A 25,917-nucleotide genomic window follows, 5' to 3' on the forward strand; every position below is an offset into this window, starting at 1 on the left:
ATACCATCCTCAATTCTTTGCGTTCTGTCTAACAAACTTCGTAGTCATAAGAAAGGAGAACACAGTCTGTAACACACAACAATTGGATACTCCTGACTGCAGCATGTGCAAAAGGCTTCCATAGTAACCAAGGATAAGAATGAATACAAAACACTACCCATACAAGTGTGAAGTTACCTGAGTTCGGTGTTTCCACAGCAGCCTTCAACCAGTGAAGGGCATGTTGAGGAGGGTATGATTGTGTTGAGAGCAGGGATTGAAGTGGAATCTCTTAACGTTGTGACAGACATTTCTGAGATCTGTAGCACACAGACAGGCACATGGGTGCTGGGTCAACTACAGTTCAAACACTAATGATATCACCCTCTTATATATATATATATATATATATTTGTGCTTTCATGGCAGTCTTTAGAGCACTACCTTGCTTTCACTGGCGCTGACACAAACATGGCCATATTCTCTGTTGAAGGAGTGAGTGAGCAGCCTCAGGCACTGTGGAAAGGACAGAGAGCGTAAATAAAAGCCCGTATAATGTCTGCATATGAACTTATATAGAAAACCACATCATCAGTGCTAAAAGACCATCCTGATTATATGTTAATATCATGACTAACTCAAGGCTGACTGACCTTGGCAGCAAGCTCCCTCTGCCTCTCTGTGGTGATTTCAGAACTGGGGCTGCTGATCTCCTGGTCCACTTCGGGGGGCTGAGGAGACTCATTTAACTCCTCAGCACACGACTGCAAGGACTCCTGGCCCATGAGCCGAGTAGACTCCAGTTTCTCTCTCAACAAGAGGTAATGTTTGGTCTTCTCCACCTGAGAGAACAGAAGAAAAATGACATAATGCTCATTCATCTTCCACCGCGGGGGGTGCTGGAGCCAATCCCAGCTCACACTGGGTGAGTCCATCACAGGGCCAACACACAGAGACAGACAAAGACCAACAACCACACACACTCAAACTCAGACCTACGACAGTTTAGAGACACCTATTCACCAATGAATGCATGTCTTTGCACAGTTGGAGGAGACCCACACAAACACAGGCAGAACAAGCAAATGCCGCACAGAAAAGCCCCAGGCCCAGGAATTGAACCCACCTTTATGCTGTGCTGCCCATTACATACAACGTAACGTTTCTCTAACATTTATCTCTTAAAATTAAAGAAATTTCTCTGAAGCGAAAGGCAACATAAAATAACTTATTTGTCAAATTTTAAATAGCTCCCTGTGATTCATTGGTGCGTGAATAGTAAAAAGCACAATATGTTTAAAAAAAATTGAATGATTGTTTTAAATGGGTGAAGGATGTCTCCATTGTAAAGAACTTTGAGTGGATGATAAGACTAGAAAAGCACTGTATTAATGTAGTCCATTGACCTTTTACAGTTTAAAAGAAACAGGTTGTCATAACACTTCGACACATTAAGAGTTACTTCTGGTAACTGCTGAATAACAACAGGGGCAAATGATTCTTCAGTAAATTCATGTGAACACACGGTATCTATGTAAAGGATGATTTTTCATATAGAGAGCAAATGGCATATATGTGAATTAGGCTCTGAAGCCAATTTAGAATTATTTATGAACTAGATATCTTGGAGCGTTCAGATGATATTTAAAGTAACTATTACAATAGAAGACTAACAAATGGCCCTCACATCTTGAAGGAGGCTGAGCTTCTCCAACTCCCACTGGTGGTCCAAAATAAGGCTATCGCTGCGGGGCCTCCATCCAGCCAAGTTCTCCTCCCCACGGACGTAGGCCACTGAGGTGTCCAGCACCCGCCTACGTCTCCTCTGCATACCTTGGGTGGGATTGGCGAAATTTTAAAAATGCTTCAGAGGTAAAACATAAAGCAGGTGAAAGTTTTTGTGTCAACCCTCACCTGGGCTTCCTGCATCTGCTAGGTTACATAAGCTGACCTCATAAACTCCAGTTACACGGTTTCTACAAAAAGAAACAGAAAAATTTGCTGCATTGACAATAAACATTACATGTTGATTTTCATAGTTCTTTCAAACTCACCCATCTGCTGCTCGGAGGCTTCCAGTACCAAAAAGGTTGCGAATAGAGCGGGAGGCTGAGAGCTTTGTGTCTCGTGAGTAAAACACCATGCAGATATCTTTGGTTATGAATGCGGGCTGGGTGCAATTTTCCATCTGTAAGTGGAGAAGTGTATTATTTGCAGAGATTGTTCATCGAGAGTCATTCACACATGATCTGTAATCCTGCAGGAGAATTTTTTGCCTCTCATGAATATACTGCACCTCCAGATAGACAGAGAGGGTCATGTAAATCTTCTCTCCATATGGCGTGACTCGGTTTAGTAGCAGAGAGTTGTGCATGGAGCTATCCCAAGCCGCCTCAAAGCGGTAGAAGGTCCTGAGGTGATTAGTTGTTCAACAAAACACCAAGAAAATTAAAAAACTACCACAATTAATGCAATAAAAACCGTTTAAATCAAATCAAAGTTTGTAAAGCTACTAACAGAAAAAAACAACTTCTTTAACTTCAATAATCAAAAAATACTTTACACACAAAAAGATGTGCACTAAAAGTTTGATACACAGAGAACTTAATTTTATGATTTGGAAAAAGAACTGTCACGTTACAATTGACATTAGATAATAAAAATCATTAGAGTGGATATTCATAAAAATCTTAGTACAAAAGAGCATTAACAAAAACTTTTTGCATGCAACAAGATGACTGGATTGATGTTCTGCTTTATACAAAACGCCATATAAAAGCAAAGAAAGCAGAGATGATTGTTAGTAGCTACAGAAAAAAGTGAAGGGAGGATGAGAAACAGCCAGAAGAAATGAGGGACGGGGCAGTGAAATACCTATGGTCAACTCCCAAGGAAATGCTGTGAGAAAGAAGAAATCAGCAAAAGAATAGAAAGTGAGAGTCAAGAAGTATGTTGTGGTTATGCACTTGTGTGGCTGGGATTGTGTTTGTCTTTTCCCACACTGTTATCTCATTCTGTAAATACTGTCCTGGACAGTGCATCTCACCCATAAGAAACCAGCTGAGAAATCCCGTAGAAGGCTCTGATGGACTTGATGGAACCACTCATCCTGCTCTACCACTGAAAACATCAAACTACAGCACATGGCCATTTTTCAGAAACAACCCTGCTTTCTGTTACACCTCTGTACTTCATGCATTAATGTACATGATTTTTCCCATTTCCCCTCAAAGGGAAATAATCACACGCTGTAACCAGTTTCTCTTCTGGCCCTCAGCCTGGACGGGCTTTAAATCTAAAAAAGATAATCCAAGCAAGATTGTAAAAAGGAAAGTAATGTTTCTGCAAGCCATTAAAACTGGTTGAATGGACCCTTCATGAGGTTCAGATGTTGGGCCCAAACTGGCCTTAGACTGAGGTGACCTTGTGGGAAAGTGGACATTGTGTCACCCAGAAGAAAGTGACTAATTCTCAGTGAGAGTTAAGGTGAATCAGTGTACAAATTGCCTGTTTTTAAGTAATTAGCTTGAATAGTCTCTCTCTCTCACACACACACACACACACACACACACACACAAACACACACGCCACTGCTGTCCCAGTAGTACAAACCTTGTCACTTACACAACAAGAAGCAATTTCCTCCTCACACTACACCAACATATGCTTCTCTAGATTTTACTACCTCCTAAAAATGCAGCAGCCAGGATTGAAGTCATGCTGCTGGCTTCACATGTGAGGAGCCATTTGTTTCTGGTGTTTGGCAGAGTTTCACAGGTACAAGCAGGATTTAAAAATATTCACAACATTGCTGTGATTTTGGGCAAAGTGCTACTGATGAAGTAATGGTTCACTAGATTACATTTTAATAGCTGCATTTGAATATCATGCCAGAGTGGGTACTGTAAATGATGTGAGCCATATTACAGCATTTGAGAAATAGTGGGTGACTTGTATTCCTGTTACCACTCTGTAGCTGTGATTGGAAGAACTCACTGGCTCTCAGTATTTGAGGTAACTAAGAAAATCGCATCCATGGATTCAAAATATTTCTTCACAGCAAGCCCAACACATGAACAGTGTTGAATTTCATGAATATTCATGCTAACTCCAGGAAGTTGTTGCCTTTGTTGTTTAAAATGAACTCTGGTGCAATAATGGATTTCTACCACCCTCTCCTGGCATGAAGCACTAATACCAAACCAAAACCTTTACGTTCCAGGAATAAAATGCAATTCTGTTGGCTGACTGGTGCATTTTAAATTTAAATTTCACTGCAATACAATCTCTAAACATTCAGGAGATGGACGTAGTGATGCTGATACTAATGTAGGCAGCATTTAAAAGTCCCATATTGTAGTGTTTAGACAGCGTCTTTCCATAGTTTTATTTCAAGTTTCTATGTTCATAAAAAGATAGATTAAGGAGATGTACTTCTTTACTAAGTGCCCCAAACTGTCTCTGTTCTGTCTGAGAGAGCTGCAGTAATAAGAAGTCAGGGGTTGACAGATAAATATGAAAACATCAGATCTTGTGAGGCTGGATGCCACATTTGGCTGGGCAGGGCTTGAGAAAAGAATAATGGTGGTGACTACTTTTTTCACTTTATAAAATGTAATTTATTCTACAATATGGGATATTCGAAATGTATTGTTTCTGTCCTTATAAAGAATGCAAGATGGACCAAATATTGACTACGCGCTTTCTGAAATATATGATCCCAGCAGCAGTTGTTGAAGTGGAAACAGAGAGAGTGATACTGGCCCCACGACACCTCCGGCAGAGACACAGCCAAGGACAGTTCACAAGAAGCACAGTGAGCCATGCAGAACCTGTCCATCATAAACCGAAGCCTGATAACAGCTCAAACACACACCCAGCGCAGCAAGAGAACCAGACACATGCAGGAAAGTTTCCCTCACTCATCATGAGAGGGAGAAAACAAAAAGGCAGAGATGAGCTGCAGACAGCAATGGCAGAGTGGGACAGAAGGGACAAAATCGCTGGAGGACAATTTGGAATGACAGGGAAAGAAGGTGTTAGAAAGACAAGGTGCATGTGTAACTTAAGAGCAAGAGAAGAGAGGCAATATAATATACCTAGGCATGTCCGAATCAAGAAACTGTCTGCAAAAGCAAAAACAACATTCTGTTAGTGAATTGGAGGGAGAAAAATGTTAGCATCCATTTACACCTTGATGTTAGTATTAGCAAAACTGAGCAGAGAGCACATTCGACCACAGCCTGGTGTTGAGCTTTTAAACATAATTCGTGGCTACTGAGGCCAAAACATCACAAATGCTTAGTGCTGTACTGAGGGGACGCGTCACTGTCAAAGACAGGCTCTTTGACCACGGCCACTGGTCAGAGTTACTTGGAGCATTCAGTTGATGTAGACGGAAATTCGGGAAACCTGGGTTGGTAATGCATTAGGGAGTGGTTGGCTAGAAAAGCTCCAAAAACAGAGAGTCAAAAAAATTATAAATGGCCAAATATATTTAAAAGTATATTTGAGTATAAATTAGCCTTGGGTCATTTGTTAATTAAGGCCAAAGGATAGCTACACTGAGCAGCACAGTGGAATAGTGGTAAGTGCTGCTGTTGCCCCACAACAAGAAGGTCGCTGGTATGATTCCCGGGCCTGGGGTCTTTTGGTGCGGAGTTTGCATGTTCTCCCCATGCCTGTGTGGGTTTCCTCCCACCGTCCAGTGACATCATGTTTGGGTTAAGTGGTGACTATAAACTGTCCGTAGGTCTGAGTGTGAGTGGTTGTTGGTCTCTGTCTGTCTCTGTGTGTTGGCCCTGTGATGGACTAGTGACCTGTCCAGGGTGACCCCACCCTCACCCAGTGCGAGATGAAAATGACTCTAGCATCCCCTGCAACCCGATAATGGGGTGCTAGAAGATGAATGAATGAGGAGAGCTATACTGATATTTGTCATTGTAACAAAGTAAACATGCTTTGAATACTGATTTTGTATGATATAGTATTATGCAACAGTTATTGTCAATGATACACTGGTGATGATAAGTTTAGAAATTAAAAGACTAACAAATGAGTTCATTATCTTACTATTCTGTATGTCTGAACATCAGTTCCCATTACAGGACCAAAAGCCTTGAAAGACACATACTTCCCTCTAGTGGCTAGCTGCAGAAAAACATGATCCTATCGGGCACAGAAGATAATTTCTACAAACATTTGTGTAGGATTTGTGAAAGTTATTATAAATGACACTTTTTTTGTTATAGTCTGGGTTGGGTTAACATTCAGAGAGCTCCTTCTTCTAACTGTTAGTCTACTCTTCAAACCTGGCTGCAATCCATCCAGACACACCTTATTCAAATAAGCCAATAGACATTATTAAAGTCAAGCCATGATTAAGAGAAAGTTAATTGTTATCTAAAATCAGCGGTTCTTGAATGTCAAAATGAATCAATAGATTCAATAAAATAGTGATGAAATGTTATTTGTCCAATGCATGACATCATACTGAGTCCTAATATAGATGCTTTTAGATATGTTAGTGAGTTTAAGAATGACACATGCTGCTGGATAATCTAAACAGACATGCAGTTTCATACTCTGGTGCTATAGTTTAATTAATAGACATGTTCATATATAAGTGAGACATAGTAAAATGATGATACTTGGTAAAAAACCGTAGGGCCTTAAAGCTCTTTAACCAGGTCAGTGTCAGGGTTAGTAGTTCTAAGCATGGTCACAAGATGACAGGCGTTAAAGGTGGGGTGAGTAACACGGTGAGATGCCACATATAGGTACGACAACAACAATGACAGTCAAACAACAAGAGCATATATTGAAAACACGGAGGGTCGCACAGCCAGCAAAAACAATTCAACCAACTACTGATGTGGCAGTCAAGGGAAATCAGTTTAATGTTGCTCAGGGTCCCTCTGACCATTGTGTGTGAGTTAGAGAGTTAGGTACAGTAAATTCATGCAGACTCAGTATAAAAGTAACAGCACAAAAGAATTTGCCAACATCTGCTAAACATTCTGCCATGCTTTTTTTTTCTGCCTATTCCATTTAGTTCACAATGCCATGCATCTGCCCATGTGTCGTGTGCCAGAGCATTGGCTGTCACAGCAGTAATGAAAATAGGTCCTCAGGTAACACTACAGTTAACGGATACAGAGGTTTTCAAATACAGCCAAGCTGTCACCACTGTCAAATGAATGTATCTCTTGCCACTAGTTTTAGTTCTTTAATTTGGAATTTACACAGTCACAAAAGCCATACATGCCCAGTGCTGTGTTTTGATTAAAAATATTATCAGCAATATGTACCTGTCATCTTGCATGGGTCTGACATATCCAGCAGACAAGATGTTAAGGGAGAGAATATTGGGGTCGATGATGGTCTCATCAGCTTCAGGGGTGTTGCGGAGACGTCCTGGTAAAGCACACGTTCCTCAGTAACAACAATTCAATCACATTATTCAGGAAATTGTAAGAAAAGAGCCCGGAAGCAAATCCTACCAACAACAAGTTCACGGATTTCCTTCCATTCCACATCACCTCCTGATTCGTGCACAATAGTAACAGTGATTCTCCTTTGAAGGCCCTAGAAAAAAGAATAAGAGGCTTTGGTTATGTTCAATACACAATAAATATTATATCTAATCTGAAATTGACAGACCTGATGCAGAAGGAATGTGCCATGGCACGGCATTCCTCCTCTGTGGTCCACCACTGCAGGGATGTAGCTGGAAATAACAAAGCTCATTTTATTAACATCACAGAGATTACAGCGATTTCTGTGGTCTTATCAAATTCATGTCTTCATTAGATTTTGTGAAAAATTGCAAAATAATTCAAAGAATGTGGTGTATTAAAAGGAAGGACAGCATTTTGATCCTGTATGTGAGGAGTGACACAACAAACTCACTCTCCATTGGCCTCCAACTCGCAGATCTCAAAGAATACCATGAGATCATATTTACAGTGGCAGGGTCCTGCCTGTGGGCGGGTCATGGCTGTCAGCTTGGTGGCAGGTACTGTGTTGAAAAATAAGATACAGAAAATAGCTGATGAAGATAGTTTCAAAATAAAGATTTTGATAAACAGGTAGAAAAGTACAACTCTAGTCCTACAAAGGGAAGAGGAAGGGAAAAAGAAAGGAACTCAGTGATGCAGGAAAAGACAGGAGCTGCTGAGTCCTGTGGAAGGATGGGCTGTCCCCAGATTAGCAACTCTGTGGTCCCGTCTCAAAGGACAATACACAAAACACATTTCTTAGAAAACTCTTTGCTTCCCCTTGCAGTTTGAGATCAAACATGCGTTTGTAAACTTTTACTAACTCTGGTTGTGTGCTAAATCCATTCTGTGCAGGAGGAAGCGAATAGCACAATCTCCTTAAACAGTATTCTCCTTTAAAAGTATTTTTGTCTTTGATTTTTAATCATAATTGTTTTGCTTAAATTATTAAACTTCCCTTTGATGATAACCTAAAAAAAACCTAAATGTAATAAAGGAGTTCATATTTAAGTGAGAATGCGTGAAAAAAACAAACAAACATGCAACCCAGAAGTTGGATCCAAGATCAGCAGAAAAATAATATAGAGAATATTATGACTATAATCTGTAGTGTGTTTTGTGTTTGAATGCATATGTATATGTATATTTGGACAATTGTTTGCACATTTCATGTGCAGTTAAGTATTATTGCATTTAAAACTTCTTTTCCTTTGCTGTATTTATTATTATCAATCGTTTAATAGTTCTCTTTGGTTTTTGTAACATGTAATTTTCCCTCGAATGACAAATGAAGTCCTCTGTTCTATGTGTAGTATACACATTGAAATTACAATATACTCAATAAATGAACAGTATTCTTCATTGCTACGATAGCAGAGAGAAACTGCGATTCAGTTCAAGAGGAGCTCAGAGAGGGAACTGCAAGGAGAATCCACCACGCATGTCTACAGTACACACAGTCCATTAGAGAGCCAATCCAACTGAATGCTGACACAAGAAATATCCTTTTTTACAGCAATTCATGTCTTTCCTAAAACTGTTACAGCTCCAATAGCTGCAATATAAACTATAGCACAAAGCTTTGAAATGTGCTATGTGGCTGGTTTTGTTGATGACACTTTCTCTGCCACTGAGCAGGAAGGTCAAAGTATTAGGTCCAACCAGTAAACCAGGAGCTGAACAGACTTCACTGTTATACGTTAGTCGAACTTCAAATAAACTGGTGATTGTTGTCACCGCAGCTTGAATGAATCAATCAAATGCCCAGTGGTGTAACATCCACTTGGCTTTGCTGTATCTTTTACTAAACAAGCATAAACACTTGATATAAAAAAGGATTTGAGTTGCAGGATTCTCTTGGATGTGACATCAATAACCAACCCGGCTTATGAGCTTTAATAACTGAACAGATAGAGATGGGTGGAGCAGGCAACTGAGCTTGCTCGTTCACTTCCAGTAGGAAGGAAGCAGCCATGCCAGCTGCTGACAGAGCGTGGCCTGACAGCGAGTCCACCAGCGCCCCATTGAACACATCTGGGACCAGGTATCGGATCAGCTCCAGCGATTTCTCCCGGTCCGGCGAGGCATCAGAGTCCACTGCTCACACCCAACAACATGAATCTGAGATGACATGACTTGCAGGCATGCTAATACAAAGCCTATAGAAGATACACATATATCTAAGAAGTGAAGAAACATAACCCCTACCCACATTTCATTTACCTGGTTTGGACAGAGGCATCACTCGTGGGAACTGTCTCCTGCATGAACGTAATGGACTATTTGTGGAAATAACAACATACAATTAATATTTCATTTTGGGAAACACAACAATATAGAGCTTTGTCTGTAAAAGAAGTTATCATGATACCTGATGACATCTTTACAGAGAGGAAGAAAAGGCTGTTTCTGATAGTGTCCAAACACCTCAAACACAATTGGCTGAGTCTTGATGTAGTCAACAAAGGATTTAGTAACTTCAACAGCAATCTAAAAAATCCCAAAACAAAACAGGACAGTGACATTTAAGCACCTGGACAATTAATAATGGTAATAACATATTATGCATGATCTGGATTGGCACTTCATACATTCTGCACATGGTAGAAGCCAAGAGGAGGGCCACGGCCAGTGTTTTTAAGGGGCTCAGTAGAGAAGGCCTCATCATGGCGGTGGATGAAACTAATATCAAAACAGTAAAGCAAAACAATTTACACATAAAACTGTAAAATTAAAGTATTAAAAATGTTGCGTGTAATTATGAAAATAGTTTGATAAATACTTACTTGAACTGGCAAAAGATGTCAGCGTATTCTGCAGAGATGCTAGAGGCCTGCAGGACAGTTACTCTGAAGGTGAAGATGTTACCAATCCTGAGGTGCTCAAGGGCTTCTAATGGGCCGTCCAGAGTTGCCTTGAGTGGATTCTCCAGTTCGTTTGAACCAGCTGGGATAAATGCAAAATAACAATAATTAGATCCAGGTTAATGCCTGAACATTGTCTGGGACTGATGTGGGCTGAGAATTGCCCTCTCCTTTTGTAGGCCAATGTTAGCCATTGAGTAACCACAAGACTTTCAGTCAAATATGACTGCTATCCAGGTGCCCCCCCCACAACACCACTGCACACACACACACACACACACACACACACACACACATATCCAAACGCATCCATTCACTCATAACATATGATTACCCGCACATGTGTTGTTGTTGACCTCATCAGCTGAAGGTCCCATTTCTGCATTCTGCCCCTCTCCCTCCACAATACGAAGCTCCTCCTGGGAAATCCCAGTGCGGGACAGTCCCACAGAACATGATTCTGACTGGAACTGTAAAAGCAAGGTCCAATAGAGACATGTTAGTCAGTAACCGAGAGGATTCAAGTCCCAACATTGTGCTTGTACAGATTCACTCTACCTTTTCATACTGCTGATCCTCAAATGAGATTTTGGCGGTACCAGATTGCCTTACTCCGGAGCCGTAATCAGGAGCTTCCTCATCCGCTGGAGGGAAACACAAAGCACCTTCACTTCACTCCCTCAAGAAATCACAGACAACCTGTCGCTTCGACCCTAATACACAGAGGCTGAGGATCCTTTCATTACCTGATATGGCCTGCACTGCCACTCTCAGGAATCCCTTTACTTCTCCCTTCTCACTGACGATGGCCACGCGGTGGACAAGTGGAACCGGGTACAGCAGGTTACTCAGATAAACAAAAGCCCTACACAGGGAGAGAGAAAAAAAATGTAAGATTAAAAACAACCAAGCTATGGGGATGTGTCACATTTGATAAATATCACTGACTGGACAACAGAACACAGAGCTGCGAAGCAACCAAACAAAAGCTGGGGCTGCTCTTGCGATGGCCATGGCTGCCCTTTACTATTGCTCCTTAGGGGCTTTTCCTCACCATCTCGAAATGATGACAATATTAGGACAGTTATGGGTCACATGCAATATTCCTTGCACTAAACTAATGAAAGCTAATGAAACCTTGGTGAGGCTAAGGAGCATGTGTGTGAGGGTCAACTTTGAATCCTTCAAATCAGTTCAATGCTAATCTGTACAGCAGATGTTATCCTCAGACTGAAATTATACGTCCATGTCATGCTTACTCATGATATTATACTGCACTAACATGCATAATGTGCCTCATTATGAAAACACTACACTTAAATATCAAATGTGCCAAACTAAACACTGGAGGCCCTTTAGATATGGATAAGGCAGCACTCGATTAGAATCAGGCTAGAAGTGACAAATATAAATGCGGGAACAACTGCATTACAAATGTTTTTCATTCTTTGTTATTCAATGTCTACTTTTTAATTGCAATGCATGATCTTGCAGTCAAAGACTGTTTTCCACAAGCTGGTAGGGGTAGACATTTAAGGGTGGAGTGTAAAAACGGAGAGGCTTATGACAAGATTGGTGAGGTGCAAAGAAGGCATGCTCAGGACAAAAAAGGTGAACAAAAATGCTTTCAACTTCTCGACTCAACGGAATCAAAAGCAAATGGAACAGAAATCATCATACCAAACATGGCTCAGCTTGAATAAAAACTGCCAACAGCTTGATAGATTTATGCTACACCAAAAACCAAAGAATGACATCAGAAATCAAAGCACACCTCTTGGACGAAGTGCTAATTTGTGCAAAATAGGGGCATTAGTTCATCATCAGACGTATTCAAGTAAAAATTGACAAAAAAAAAAAAAAAAAGTTCAAAATTAAAAGACTTGTGCTCTGGCATGCCTAAAAGAGACAGCTGCAGTAGAAACCAGCTCTTTCATCTTGAGTTTTTGAGTCTTCCTTCATATCCACTTTGCTATTTCGCGTGAATAATTTTCAGTCTCTTTCGTACTCATTCAGGTTTCACAGCATGGTAAGAGCATTTTGCTGTGAGTTCCTATGTTATGCAAATTAGGCCTCAGTATACTCCATGAGACATGTCAGTGCTTTGGCTAGAGAAAGGTTCTCTTTGAAAGTTGCGACTTTACATTTAGCCAAACATAAGTGGGACACACACCTCAAACAGCTGTTGAGCCCCAACAGTGCTTGAGTTTTCATGGGAACACATGGCATCTATTGACCCACCCCTGGGGAACTTAAAGCACTTGTTTTTTAAGTAGACCTGTAATATGAGTGAGAAGCATTTCCTCTATGTTAGTGTGAAAACGAAAAAACAAACAAACAGTAAGCCAAAAATAAAGAAAAACAAACCAGGCATCTTATTTGATGAGATTAAATAAAGAAAGCAAAAGATAAACCTTAACGCCCAAAAATGTCTACTCCAGTGTCCACTCAGTAGCATGCTGCACCTACTGTGTCATAGTGGGTTGACATCTGAAAATCTTTGTATCTTGAACATTTGAGTAACAGTGGCAATGCCAATCGAGACATGGAACAGAAAATAAAGCTGACAGGTTTACTTATGAACTTATCAAGTAAGAGTTTTTTAAGAAGATGAAATGAATCAAAATCCCATAAATAAATAAAAATAAGTAAAAGTGGTTTAGCAAATCTCAACTGATACTTTCCAATTGGCATGTCCAACTCCACGCTGATATTACAGCTAGAACTACAGAACATCTGTAGTTGCTACAAAAGTAAACAAATGACACTCACATGTTGCAAAACATCTGACTGATTTCTATTTAATATATTCATTTACACACACCCTACAAAAGAGTGAGGACTTTGTGTGAACATATTGCTGTACTGTACTGCAAAAATGTCTTTTCATCTGTGCTGTGTATCGAAGGAAATGGCGCCTGCGTCTCAGCGTGAAAGAGCTAGTTTCCTCCACCAGCATGCTCCCGAAACCTCACCAACCTTCCCACTACACTGAATAATGGTGAGCGGTCGTAAAAGGGATCCTGGCCTTCGCTGGAGCCTCGGCAGAGCTCTCCCTCATCATCATCATCATCATTTTCATCATCATCATCATCATCCTCTCCCCCGAGCTCCGAGCACAGGCCGTCCAAAAAGATATCATCGTCCAGGTCCTCCAACTCCTCCAACTCCTCCTCCCCTCGACCCTCCCGCTGCGAGTCAGCCAGTTCAGTAATTTCAGAGGTGGAGAGGGTCGGGGATGGGGTAGGGTCACTCATGCGCTCGCTCATGCATGTGTTGAAAATGGGGTTTCTGGTGCAGCCAGAGACATGGGAACTAGGTTAGTACAGTTTGATAGGAAGCACACACTTTCAAACAAGAGCGGTGGTAGAGGACCATACGGAATGAGCCACTGGAGAACACCTCCACGGTTTGAACCAACATCTCCATTTATTGTCTCTTTTAGTAAGTCGCACAGACAGAATTGGAGAGCATGATGAACGGCCATGGATGCATGTATAGGGGGAAGTGGCCGGTTGGACACTGATTCATTTCCGGGTATCACAGGAGCCACGTAGACTAAGACTGGGTGACTGACAGACATCAGACCGCAAATCATCGGTGGGAAAAGAGAGGCTATAGATTTACTTCACCGAGTTACTTAGTTGACAAATAATACCAAAACAATGCAGAACGCTGGGGTTGAATTTTGATTTGGAGAAATAGTATTGAAATACAGCAACATCCCTCAGTTGATTTCCTGCTAATTTTTAGCAGCAGCTATTGTTAATGTGAGCATTGTAATGTAAGCATTGCAAACAAAAATGGCACAACCAGTTTTACTTTGATTTGTCTGGGTATCTGCATGTCATACAATGTGGTGCATTTAACTAAATATGCCAGTATCATTCACCTAATAATAGGCATTGTGACTAAGCTGATACTCCACTTATTTCAAGAGGATATTTGCTACTTGATCAATTTTTCTTGTTTTGCTGTTGCTCTGTGACAACGTAAGATTTATTTGCTGAATATCATTTAACACGGGCATGTGACTATGCTTAGGAACGATCTGCAAGATACAAAGAAAGAATAGAGTGAGAGCTTGGCAAAGAGTGTGGTAGGATGCATACAACAGTGGGAGAGAGAGAAGCAGCAGTCTTTGAGTAGGTGGGACTGACGAAAAATTTGTTCTCAAATGTTTCACAGCTAATTTTCCTCTTTGGCATCAACAAGCACAGGTGATCAATCATCTAGCCTCCGCTTTAAAGCTGCAAAGCTTTATGTTCAGCCAAAAAAAGTCATATCAAGATAAATGAAGTCCAATAAGCTGAGTTGAGGTGACATGATAGTGGTATTGTTGAGCATTGACAAGGGACAGCAGACTTCAGTCTGTGATGACAGAGAAATCACAATGAGGTGAGCGGCAGACTACTTCCTGTTGCTGTCATTTTCCATCAGTAGACCAGATGTACAATATGTGGTGTTTGAACAGTCCCAGATTAAACTCAATGGAAAAATATGACACGTTTCTTTACTCACCAGTTGGCCTTTGTATAAGCTCAGAATAAATACCTGCCTTCTCTGTTCATATAAGATATAATAAGGCCAGTGTTGTTTGGCATTTACCTGCCAACCAGACGGAACCAGGGGAACCGATCATAAAAGGGGTCGCCTCCAGTCATCACATTTTCACAGTCCTCAGTGGTGTTGTTGGGCACATCAGCAGCACGGTCGTACATCTCTCTCATGAGATCAAGTCTCTGCCTGCAAGGATCAGCAGCAATTACCACATGAAGTTATTTATGAATACATGCCTCACAGCATGGAGTTCATGAGAATTATTCTTGCAGTAAAATTATATGACAAAATATTATGATCAATCAAAAACTGAAATTCAGAACAATTGCTGCAGTCAGGACCCTGGTCACAGAGTCACACTGTCATAAACGTAACCATTTTAACATATTTGAGTGACTTTGTATGAGGGTATCCTATATTTTTCAGGCACAAAGCCCTGATAGGATTACAAGACATTATACCATATATTGTGGGCATATAACAAATCATTACATACACTTCCATAAAGTTACATAGTTAGTTACATAGTGCAAATGAAATCATTGAATTCTAATAGCTACAACATCATGTGTGTCAAAACAGTGCGAAGAACACATTAAAAAAACCCAGCTGTCGTGGTCACAAAGAGACCTTTCTACTCTCTGCAAATGTAACTTTCTATATGATTTTGGATGGTAGTCATTTTAAAGTTTTGGCTTTCTACAAATTTCTTATTTCCATTTTTCTTTAGAGACCTTTAATAATTTTAGCTTGCAGAGTCTTATCTTAAAAACCTTGAAGCTGGAACGGGTTTCTATTTTTTTTTCAAAATTCATTCTACAACACTACTAAATGAAATATGCAAAGAACCCATACTTTAGTTTTTCTAATGTCCAGTAGTGGGTGGCGCCATTCTTTTGATCTTGCACCTCCACAGCCACAATGGTGCGTGGGAAGTGTCTCTTCTCTCGGTCTTTAGTTGCCTCTGGGGGCAGCAGGTCAGGAGGCAGGGGGGAGTAGAGAGTGTCTGTCAGCAGCACAAACTGGAACTGGACCTGCAGGAACACACCAAATATCAGCATAGTCAAATAGCTGCATTGTAACATAAGCTAATAAGGTGGAGTATAATCACAAAAACATATTGGACCTTCTTCTTGAGTTCCACACTGATGGCATTTGCCTCTTTAAGGAAGATGGCATTTCCCCAGAGCAGGTCACGTAGTGATGTGAACTGGTAGCACCTCCACTTCCGAAAGCTCCACACAGCTAGCTCTCTCTCCCTCTCTGTCCACTGCACTGTGGCCAAAAGGATAAAATATTCTTTTATATATCACCAACATCATAGAAATGCTTGTATTTACATGTTTGATCATCTGCACTACCTTCTTCTTCTGGCTCTTCCTCTTCGTCAGGGGCTTCTGGGTAATAACGGTCCACTTGCTTCTGAAGGGCTTCCAGCTTGCTTTCATAATCCTGAACGATTGATTAATCAAACTCCATTGTAAAAAGTTGCTTAGGAACAGTTGTCAGTCAAATGAGTGAACGATGTAATCAGTTGGAAAAACCCCTGAATGAGAATGAGAGCTCCCTCAAAAAATATTTATCTGTTGGATGCTAAGCTATTCGTTTCATTTAACATGCTATATGACAGGTAAAACCTTTGAAAGAAACTCAGTAAAACACTGATAAAACACTGATTAACTGATAAAAAACTGATTTCTGTACCAGTCTTTGTTGTTCCAGAAGGTTGTTGGCCTCCTCTCTTTCTTTGCGATACTGATCTTCTAACTCCTGCAGCCTGCAGACATGAGCACGGGTGAAAAAGAGAAGCTTGAGAAAGGCAAAGCATCACCTCAAATGAAACATTTACACATCTTGATATTTGCACCAGTGGCTGGAAAGTTTCTGAGTGGCACAACAGCCCTCCTGTGCTGCTGTTATAATGTGGCAGATAATGTCACTTTCATTCACAGCAGTCCTACCAAATTCCTCTTACAGTTTTACTCTTCTTCCCCTACCTAGCTTACTTGTTGTTAAGTTGAATGGCTCAGTATTTCCCAAAGTACCTCTGTTCCATTTCCTGTTTCATATCAATGCCCTGTTTCTCCAGCAGCTCCCTCTGGGCAAATGCCCAGTCCACAGGCTCAGCAGGTGTTTCAGCACAGGGAGTCCTCTCCCTCTCAGCCCTCGCCTGGACTGGGTGGTTGAACCGGAACACATGGCTCTTACCCAGGATGATACGATTTCCTGTAAAGACCAAAGTGGAATAAATTTATTTCACATACATGTTGTTAATTGAATAGGTTGAGGGAGCCTCACTAACCTGATTTGAGGACAGTCGGCTCAGTCACTCTCTTTCCATTGACATAAGTCTCTGCGCCTTCACAGGGTTCTAGGACAACCACTGCTTAAAAACAAAGAGGACAATGTGAGGTGTCATCCCCCTCCACCAAAATTAAAGTCCGATGTACACAAGTTCATGCCTGTCAAGCAAGGAAAAGATCCCTTACTTTCTCCCACTGGACCAGCAGAGCTAGTAAAAGTGCAGTGTTCATCCTTGATGAAGTGGCCACTGAGGACGATATCCTGACGACTGCTGGCGTCTAAACGACCAACCCTAAAAAGACAACACCAAAACAATCGAGACAATTCATGTAAATATCCTTTGCACTTTTTGAATAGTATTGAAAGTATTTCACTCTTCATCTTTCAGGATACAAATAAAATTTTAAATTATTTTTCTTTAGGTCATACTCCAATGCCAACATCTGACCTGGTGATTCCGTCTTTAATGTAATAGAGCAGGCACTCAGACATCAGAGGATCCTCGTTGAGGTTCACCAAATGAGGCGTCTAGCACAGAGCAAGGAATAATGTATTCACTATAGAAATGGTGAGTCATTTGTCTTTGCTTTGTTATTTACAATACAATAAAGCATATACATATGCTGCACATAAGAGGGCTGACAGGCAGACCCAGTAAGGGACAGTTAAAACCATGCAGTCAGTTTCACTCCCTAAGGCTTCACAGCACAAGTGTTAAATTTAGTCTCAGCCAGATGTTATGGTGATATGGGCAAACAGCCATAAATCCCTGGATTGGTTTCCCCAATGTTTACACCTATTGCTGCTTTCAGTGCAGTGAGGGAGTATTTGAAGTGAGTAATGAAGTAGACTTAAGATAATGCCAGATGAAGAAGAGAAGCCCTCATCTGTTCGGCTCTTGCGAGGCTCTTGTTGAAGGAGACTAAGAGCACTCAGAGACGAAGACAGCTTTAAACACAGCTACAAACCTCATTGGGGGAAAACAGCCCGACTGTATCGATAAACACAGGCTGTGGCTTTCTACGGGTATCGGGTGGCTTTGGGGTAAATAAACAAGCAATTTAGTCAATCATTTAAATAGTTAATATTAGATTACATAGGACACAGGGACCTATCTCCTACCTTCTTAGGGGAGAACACACCAACTGTCCCACCATCTTCTCGCATTGCCACACCCATTTCTGCTAGCAAGGCCTCTCTGTGTAGGATAAATGTTTTATAGACAAATTATGGACAGCTTATGAACTACGGATCCACATACAGTATACAACACTCTGTGACATATGTTCAACAAATGTTCATCATCACCAGAATGTTCTCTTGTGTTATTTGTCTGTTATAATCCTGTTGTCAGAGAGGCTTTTCTAAGAAAAGCAGAGCAATTCAGCATATTTAATAAAGCAAAAAATTAAATACTGTATAACTCACCTTTCCATCCTGATGGCCTCCGTTCTGCGAAGTTTTTCCTCCCAAGTTTCATTGAGTTCAGCAATGATTTTCTCTGTTTCCTGGTGTTTTAAAAAAACAGAGGTTACTAAATGTAGATGTTATTTTAAGAAAAGTTGTGTGGTGATGGAAATTCTGTATTTGTTGGTCGACACTGTGTATAAAAAGCTTTAAACCAAAATTGGTCCCACTATCAAGTACAAGTCTGTACAGTAAGTCAGAGTTGCATGTAGCCTTTTCCTCTGAAATTGTTACTGAGTCTGCGTGATGTGTTCCTTTTCTAACACAAACACACACTCTACAGTTTATTTCTAATGAATCCCACATACATTGTCTTGCTGCTATAAATACCAATGAGAAGACCAACACATGCCCTGTCAGTTTCTCTGACATTGAGCAATGTTTGCTAAAGACTACCTCATCCATTTGTAAACAATGACACTGTCATATGGAAATACTCTCACATTGGTCGGGAACTGAAAGTCCCTTGGTTCAAATTGGCTTGATACCATTTTTGCTTCTCATTTAGTATCTCTTTCTTACATTAAGGCATAAAATGAATTACAGCTCAGAGTGCTCGATGAATGACATTAATGATGTACCTACAAATAATGTGATTATATGTAACAAGTGAAAATTAGGTACAACAGCACAGTGCATCTGCACTGTACCACAGAGTGTTTTTAAAAACAAACTGCTTCACCTTCAGCCTCTCAATGGCCTCCTCGCTGCCTGGGCTGAACATGATGCGGTCGTGCAGACTGGCGATGGATCCCGCACGACTGGACAAGGCTGAGAGAGACGGAGAGGGACTCATCCCTGTCATGGCATTGGTCACTGTGGAGAGATCATCCTTTTGATTCACAGCTTGGCCTTTATTGTTATTGTTCTTGTAATCGGATAGGTCTGTCGGGGTGGAAGGGAGGGGCGCAAGGAATGTACAGGAAGTTGGGGTAATTGATAACAAGGAATAAAGAAATGGAGAAATGCAGACAGAGAAGGAAGAGGACAGAAGAGAGAATACAGAAGAAAAAAAGATATGTGGCTTGAAACAAATCTAACTTGCAGAGAGAAATTTCAACTGCTAGCATACAAGCAGAGGGCAGCACCACACGCAAAGAAGACCAACTTAGAAAAATGCAACAAGGCCATCCAGCCAGGACCAAAGAAATGCAGCTACTACATAAAAACATCAAGCAGAGCATCATATACTGGATCATTCAAAATGAAAAAAAAAAAAGTGCAGGTACATAGTGACTTCTTTAATATTTTATTTTGGGTTGTATTTTCTGCAGAGAACATTGGGAAGATTAATATTATAATATTATGTTAAGCAGAAATATAAATTTAATGCTCTGTGTGCTTCTCCAAAAATAAAATTTTTACACTAAATATTTCAAGTAGAAAGCTATTGCTTTGGCAGTGACTCAGACAGGATAATAGGTTTGTTTGGATAACTTGGAAATTAATATGTCCTTATTTGACAAGCTTTAATTCTCCTTAGTATACTTAGTATACAAGCAGAAAATTGCTTTTATGGAATGTTGTCTGTTTTCTGTTTCTGTAATTGTGGGATAGTTGTGGCACTCAAACGACTATCACAGAACACAAAACAAAGGACATCAACCCTGCGGCTGCTGCTATGGCAACACAGAGCAATAAATTGAGAAAGTGTATTGCATCCATCCATTTGGGCAGGTTACCGCCACCAAGATGGATCACATAATCTCGTCTTCACAGTGCAGTTAGTGAACTCATGTACTACGGAACAATAAAACGTTATGACAAAATGAGATGACGACCTCAAAGATACAATATTATGCAAGTAGTTATACTCTTTCTGAGACTGAGGGATGTGTTATCATCTTATGTTTACTGCATGCTCTCCTTTATGGTTGCCAACAGCAGGTGATTGAGCCAGACAGACCATGCCAGGGGAATGGGAGGCAACAATTTCTACATCAGGGAAATTAAAGGTAGGATTGCAATATATATCATGACACTGTAGTCCATAACCATTCGGATTGTAATGCTCAGCTTTCTTGCTTGAACAGTCACTGTAAGCTCTATCCCATCAATGCCACTGTTATGAAGCCATACACAGATCTCTACAGCACCATATCATGGCACATACAGTGCAGCCCATTATGGCCTGACAATTAGAGCCGCAATGCCTGAAAATCAACCTTAAACCTGAACCGTAATGTATTTTATTATTGGGTTTATTACATCACAAATTGCCCTGAAAGGTTCTGCAGCTCATTTCTTCATTATACTGTGGTGCTGCAGAGAAACACAGAAAAGTCACTATTTACTGTCACAGTAAGCGCTGATGATGCTAAGCTTCAACAACAGCAAAAGCAAGAGCTAGAAAAACACACATTTCAAACCCTCTATCTCTGCACCAGATGCTCGATATGCTGGGAGAAGAAAGGATAAAGTGTGAGATAGAGAGCGTGAGAGAGAGAAAAACACAGTGTAACACTTTTAGAGAAAAATGTTCACAGATTGCTTGCTTAATTATTTGATGAATACCTGAGTCTGTGTAGTTAACACAAATTGATTCACCTTCCCAGGTTTAGCTTAAACAGTGGTTATGAGGAAAAAAGTTTTGGTTTAAAATTTACAGTGCTTTCCATCTATTCAACGTCTTACAGTGAGAGTGGTTGGTGTTATTTGGCCTGTGCAAGAGGGTGACACATCAGTTTCATAACACAGAAGTGAGCAGATTGTTCCGTTATTATTAACTGTTGATTTAACTCCTGAGAAAACGCCCATAGAAACATGCTGAACTTTACAGCAGAGATAAAGATGTTACAGCGTCTTTCCATCTGATTCCCTTCTGATTCCCCACAACAGTACAGAGCATTCATGTTGATATAACACACCTGTGAAAATCTTATTAGGAGTGTGGCTGCTTTGACTGACCAGTGGGTGAGTACATGCTTGAAGCAAAGTTGGTATTCACCAAAGTCTTGGCTCCATTTAGTTGATTAGAGTTTAGTTTATTTATTTATTTATTTATTTATTTTCATTTAGTTGATTTGTGGCTGAGAGTTTTAGGCCAACTTAGAAAAAGAGGTTTGAAACCAATGTGAGCAGTTTGAAATTAAAACAGAAGGTCAATGTTTCCTTACTCTCTATGATGTCACCCAGACCCTGGGCGTAGAGGAGATCTTTCAAACGAGACACCTCCTCCTTCAGCTCGCGCACCAATCTGTTGTTTGGATCCTCATTGATGACAGCGTTACAGCGAATCTGTTTAGCACGGTCGGCATACCTGTGGACATGAGAGAGGGAACGCTGAGCACACCGATGCTGGTGCTGAAAAAGACTATTTGCAATCCTCCTGACATAACACATCGACATGACTCTGCAGTTTGGCACTGCAGCTAAGCCTTGTGAAGGATGTTTGAAGTGTGAAACTATTGAAAGCTGCTGAGGAATCAGTGTATTATGTAACATTTAGGTCTCACTGCCATCAGCGTCCTTCAAAGACACATTCATTAGCGGTGTGGGAGGGAAAAGATGCAGCAGAAAATCTGTTTTCTGCTCTCTACCTGAGTGTGCTGAGGGTTTCGTCATAGTTGATATCAGCTGGACTCAAGGCAGCGACCATTGCAGTGCGAGAATTCCCCCCTGACAAAAGATTAAATTACATAACATTAGAAAGTATTCCATTAACAATCAATAATGAGAGAAAAACTGTATTCATACCCAAATTTTCTCTCAGGAGCCAGGTCAAAACTGAATCTCTGTAGGGTATGAAGCTTTCTGCCTTTTTCTTCTTTTTATTCTGTGAATTAAATAACATATTAACAATCAGATCAACATGCTTATCAGATTTTAGGAATACATTAACTTACAATATATTTATATCATCAAAATTATTTACCTTATTTGGCCCGGAGTCCTAAAGTAAAGCAGACAGCAAAATTTAGATTCTTATCAAGTAAAATCTCAGCTTTATTTTAAAATTTATAACATCCTAATAAAATACAAACCACTTCTGCCAAAGCAGAGATGACTTTCCCCAACGTAGTTAGAGATTTGTTGATATTTGCTCCTTCCTGTGATCAAGCAGAAGACATGGAAAGAGTTATTTAGATTAAAGATAATAACACTAATGTAACTATTAATCATATTTGTCTCCCATCTGCCAGTGAATGTTTGTATAAATCAGTGCAGTTCTGACTCTTCAAAATACAGTAGAGGGAAAGATTTACACCTTCAATCTTGTCCCTTTGGCTCCAGTAGAATCGGCCCTTTCACTGCCAGCCAGATCCACCAGACTTATTTTGCTGACCTTTAACAGAAAACCCAATAAACAACCAGTTTGTTTATTGTAAATAACAAAAATATTGCGAAAGCTGTTCATCTTTATGTCAGAGACTGGGTTCATGAAAAAAAACAACACCTTTACCATGTTCATTATCATGATGACCTTCAAGCCATCATCGATTTCAAATTTAGGACAAGATCAAAATCACTGAACTCAATCATCTTATCACAGAGAGTGGGGACAGATCAATGTAAAGTAGATTCATTCAGGATGCGATAAAAAAAAACCTTTTACCTTCTCAGAGGTGTTGTCCGTCTCAGCATCGTGACGTTTTTGAGTAAATATGATGTTAAAGACAGCGTGAGAGCGACTGCTCGTCTCATTCATGTTGGTGGCAGCCACAGTCCTGATGAGACAGTTTATTTGTTTGTCAGAAAGCTGTTTACTCCATCCAAATACCTCATTCTGAGTGAATTAAGCCAACTCTAAATGATTAAATTAACTGAAACTGAGACCGTGAGAGCTCAATACAATATAACTCATTTCTGTTTTTGCTGTGTGTATTGTATATTGATTAAACTGTTTTCTGAATTTTCTTGTGTTTTGCTAAGCTCCCACCAAACTTTGTGGTTTTAATCTTGGTGTTAAAGTTCTTTACATTCACTGGCAATAATCAAATACACTACTGGGTTTATTGACGAAAAAACAGATTGAGATTAAATAGTTCCATTACCGTGCCTTGTTGCCTGAGTCCATCAGGTCCTGGATGTCATTGTAGGAGGTGACAGCCAGTTTGGACAGGTCCTCCACATAAGGTCCCATCAGAGGATGTTCTCTTACACGCAGGTGTCCTTTGTTTTTGGGGTTAAGCAAGTCCCGTACGCGTTCACAGTAGATTTCCATGTAGCTTACCTGTTTGGATTCACAGTATTGAACAGTGTGAATGCCCAACCTTCATGGATACTGTGCATACAGGGGAAGCCCATGACTCCTGCACTTACCTCTACAGAGTAGGACATGCTGTTGTCTGTGTTGTCGTTGATTTTAGTGAAAAGATCTTCACATAGCTGGATGAGAAAGATAACATTATTTCCAAAACTGATGGATTTGAGAAATTTTGAAAAATGCCAAATTCTTTTGATGTATCACCAGGGAACATTAAGTAATTGTATGTTTGTACCAAGGGAATGATTCCTTGTTGATCTTTCACATCCTGTTTCCCCATCATGGTATAAGACTTGCCAGCACCTGTCTGACCGTAGGCAAAGATGCAGACGTTGTAACCCTCGAAGGCGTGCAGCAGCATCTCCTCTCCGATGTCTTTGTATACGCGCATCTGTGAGGCATAATTGACATCCTCGGGCTGTGGACAGAGATCGATAATCAACCATGTGCATCTTTATAGTCCTCTTAAAACTGACACATAAGAAAGAAAAACAACCAAATGTGCGCCCGTGTGGGTGTGCAACTTTTCTGCTGTGTGGAAATAGTTACCGAAGTGTGGGACCAGTAGGAGTAATCAAAGTTGAAGCTCTTGTTGTCTTTGGCCTGCTTGGGGTTGATGATAGCTGAAAGACATGACAAGGAACACGAGTCAGTGGAAGGCCGAGAGCCACCCACGTGAAACTGGATCTGAGTTGGTTCAGTGTCATGTTGTGCTAAAAGAGTTCAAAGGCCCTTTCTGTATCAGTCATCTTTGATATCTGCTATAATCACTGAAGCGAACATTAAAGAACCCTGTGGCATTAGTATGATGTATGATGGAGTATGATGAGAAATGATGGAAATGGACTGACTATAGACCACTAACAAACTGTCTTGTGATTATAGATAGATGGTGAAGACTGGTTGTATTGGTTGGTTTTATTCACCTCTGGAATGACAATGGGAACACTTGCATATCTCTGTAAACAGCTAATATTAGTCAAGAACGTGCACATCCAAGACAAGAGTCTTCAGTAAAGCCGCTCTATGGCTTAGAACTTATTTAACTGTTGTCACCATCTCTTTTTCCCCTTTTCGGGGAGACAACCGGGGACAACTGAGAAATGCTGATGATTAAATATTAAAGGTAGAATAAAGTTTCATGGTAAGCCAATCAGAACCAGAGGAGAGCAGGCGTTCACACGTGAATCACACACACACACACACACACACACACACACACACACCAAATGTCTTGGATACGCATGCGTTTACAATGTTTTTGTTTTTGTTTTGATTTTTTTTCTTATTAATTTCCATTTCATTACTTATATAGTATTCAGTTTTTATTATAAACAACTGAATAAACTGTTGAATTTAAAAATCCATTCTAGGGAAAAAACTAACAACATTTTTAAATACTGGTTGATCAAAAAAATTGTAACACAATAGTTTCTTTTTGAGAGAAGTAAATAGTAATTTAAACAAATTACTTTTCTGAGTAATGTGCCCAACACTGCTCCTGAGCAAATCTTACTTGCAGTTGTACATTTTGGCCCAATGCTAGTGCAATGTGAAAAGGCCCCGTTGCTGTCTACTAGGTACAGTCACCAGGACAGACTCAGACTCAGCTCATCTTTCAACGGTCTCATCATGAAAAATTCATCAGCCCTTATCAGCACCTTCAGTCGTGCTTTGGTAGGAAATTCAAATTTAAAAACAGCCTAAAACTTGGTCTATCAGCTCAAACACAAAATATGTTCCAACACAATAACCAAAGCAGTAAATCTTGTCCCAGAGAATCACAGTATGAACAACATTACTGCTGTGTGGTACATGTATATCAGCACGCCCAGTGATGACTCAAGCAAATCTTCCAAGTTAAATTATGATGCCTGATCAAATTATCTCTGACGTCACAAAGTGAACTGTGGATATGTTCAACAACATCTTTTTCAGGTTGTCTTCACTTTACTGGGGTTTTGTAGAAATATGCCTACAGAAAAGAAACAGCTCTGTCTGTAATGTCTGTTGTGATTCAAACAGTTTGAGGAGATAA

The 25,917-nt window shown here is 40.3% G+C and overlaps 1 protein-coding gene across 1 annotated transcript in view; it reads right to left on the reverse strand.

The window, feature by feature from the left end:
* kif1aa (kinesin family member 1Aa) overlaps positions 1–25,917 on the reverse strand; it is a 34,402-nt gene that overhangs the window by 1,717 nt on the left and 6,768 nt on the right. The window contains exons 3-45 of the mRNA XM_029499305.1: positions 24,429–24,502; positions 24,115–24,297; positions 23,936–24,001; positions 23,668–23,846; positions 23,229–23,340; positions 22,881–22,958; positions 22,657–22,722; positions 22,548–22,565; positions 22,370–22,448; positions 22,213–22,291; positions 21,790–21,932; positions 21,034–21,072; positions 19,356–19,489; positions 18,635–18,714; positions 18,329–18,404; positions 17,655–17,734; positions 17,392–17,498; positions 17,205–17,288; positions 16,948–17,128; positions 16,607–16,679; positions 16,264–16,354; positions 16,029–16,177; positions 15,758–15,936; positions 14,951–15,088; positions 11,089–11,207; positions 10,901–10,986; positions 10,677–10,812; positions 10,265–10,424; positions 10,070–10,160; positions 9,850–9,968; positions 9,702–9,757; positions 7,891–7,999; positions 7,642–7,708; positions 7,482–7,566; positions 7,290–7,395; positions 5,079–5,105; positions 2,276–2,390; positions 2,034–2,167; positions 1,894–1,955; positions 1,667–1,812; positions 633–821; positions 424–495; positions 178–299 (exon numbers count right to left, since the gene is read on the reverse strand). Coding sequence (XP_029355165.1) covers positions 178–299; positions 424–495; positions 633–821; positions 1,667–1,812; positions 1,894–1,955; positions 2,034–2,167; positions 2,276–2,390; positions 5,079–5,105; positions 7,290–7,395; positions 7,482–7,566; positions 7,642–7,708; positions 7,891–7,999; positions 9,702–9,757; positions 9,850–9,968; positions 10,070–10,160; positions 10,265–10,424; positions 10,677–10,812; positions 10,901–10,986; positions 11,089–11,207; positions 14,951–15,088; positions 15,758–15,936; positions 16,029–16,177; positions 16,264–16,354; positions 16,607–16,679; positions 16,948–17,128; positions 17,205–17,288; positions 17,392–17,498; positions 17,655–17,734; positions 18,329–18,404; positions 18,635–18,714; positions 19,356–19,489; positions 21,034–21,072; positions 21,790–21,932; positions 22,213–22,291; positions 22,370–22,448; positions 22,548–22,565; positions 22,657–22,722; positions 22,881–22,958; positions 23,229–23,340; positions 23,668–23,846; positions 23,936–24,001; positions 24,115–24,297; positions 24,429–24,502 — 4,489 coding nt within the window. The remainder of the gene's footprint in view (positions 1–177; positions 300–423; positions 496–632; positions 822–1,666; positions 1,813–1,893; positions 1,956–2,033; positions 2,168–2,275; positions 2,391–5,078; positions 5,106–7,289; positions 7,396–7,481; positions 7,567–7,641; positions 7,709–7,890; positions 8,000–9,701; positions 9,758–9,849; positions 9,969–10,069; positions 10,161–10,264; positions 10,425–10,676; positions 10,813–10,900; positions 10,987–11,088; positions 11,208–14,950; positions 15,089–15,757; positions 15,937–16,028; positions 16,178–16,263; positions 16,355–16,606; positions 16,680–16,947; positions 17,129–17,204; positions 17,289–17,391; positions 17,499–17,654; positions 17,735–18,328; positions 18,405–18,634; positions 18,715–19,355; positions 19,490–21,033; positions 21,073–21,789; positions 21,933–22,212; positions 22,292–22,369; positions 22,449–22,547; positions 22,566–22,656; positions 22,723–22,880; positions 22,959–23,228; positions 23,341–23,667; positions 23,847–23,935; positions 24,002–24,114; positions 24,298–24,428; positions 24,503–25,917) is intronic.

The sequence above is a fragment of the Echeneis naucrates genome, chromosome 4 (genome assembly GCF_900963305.1).
Source record: "Echeneis naucrates chromosome 4, fEcheNa1.1, whole genome shotgun sequence".
Lineage (NCBI taxonomy): Eukaryota > Metazoa > Chordata > Actinopteri > Carangiformes > Echeneidae > Echeneis > Echeneis naucrates.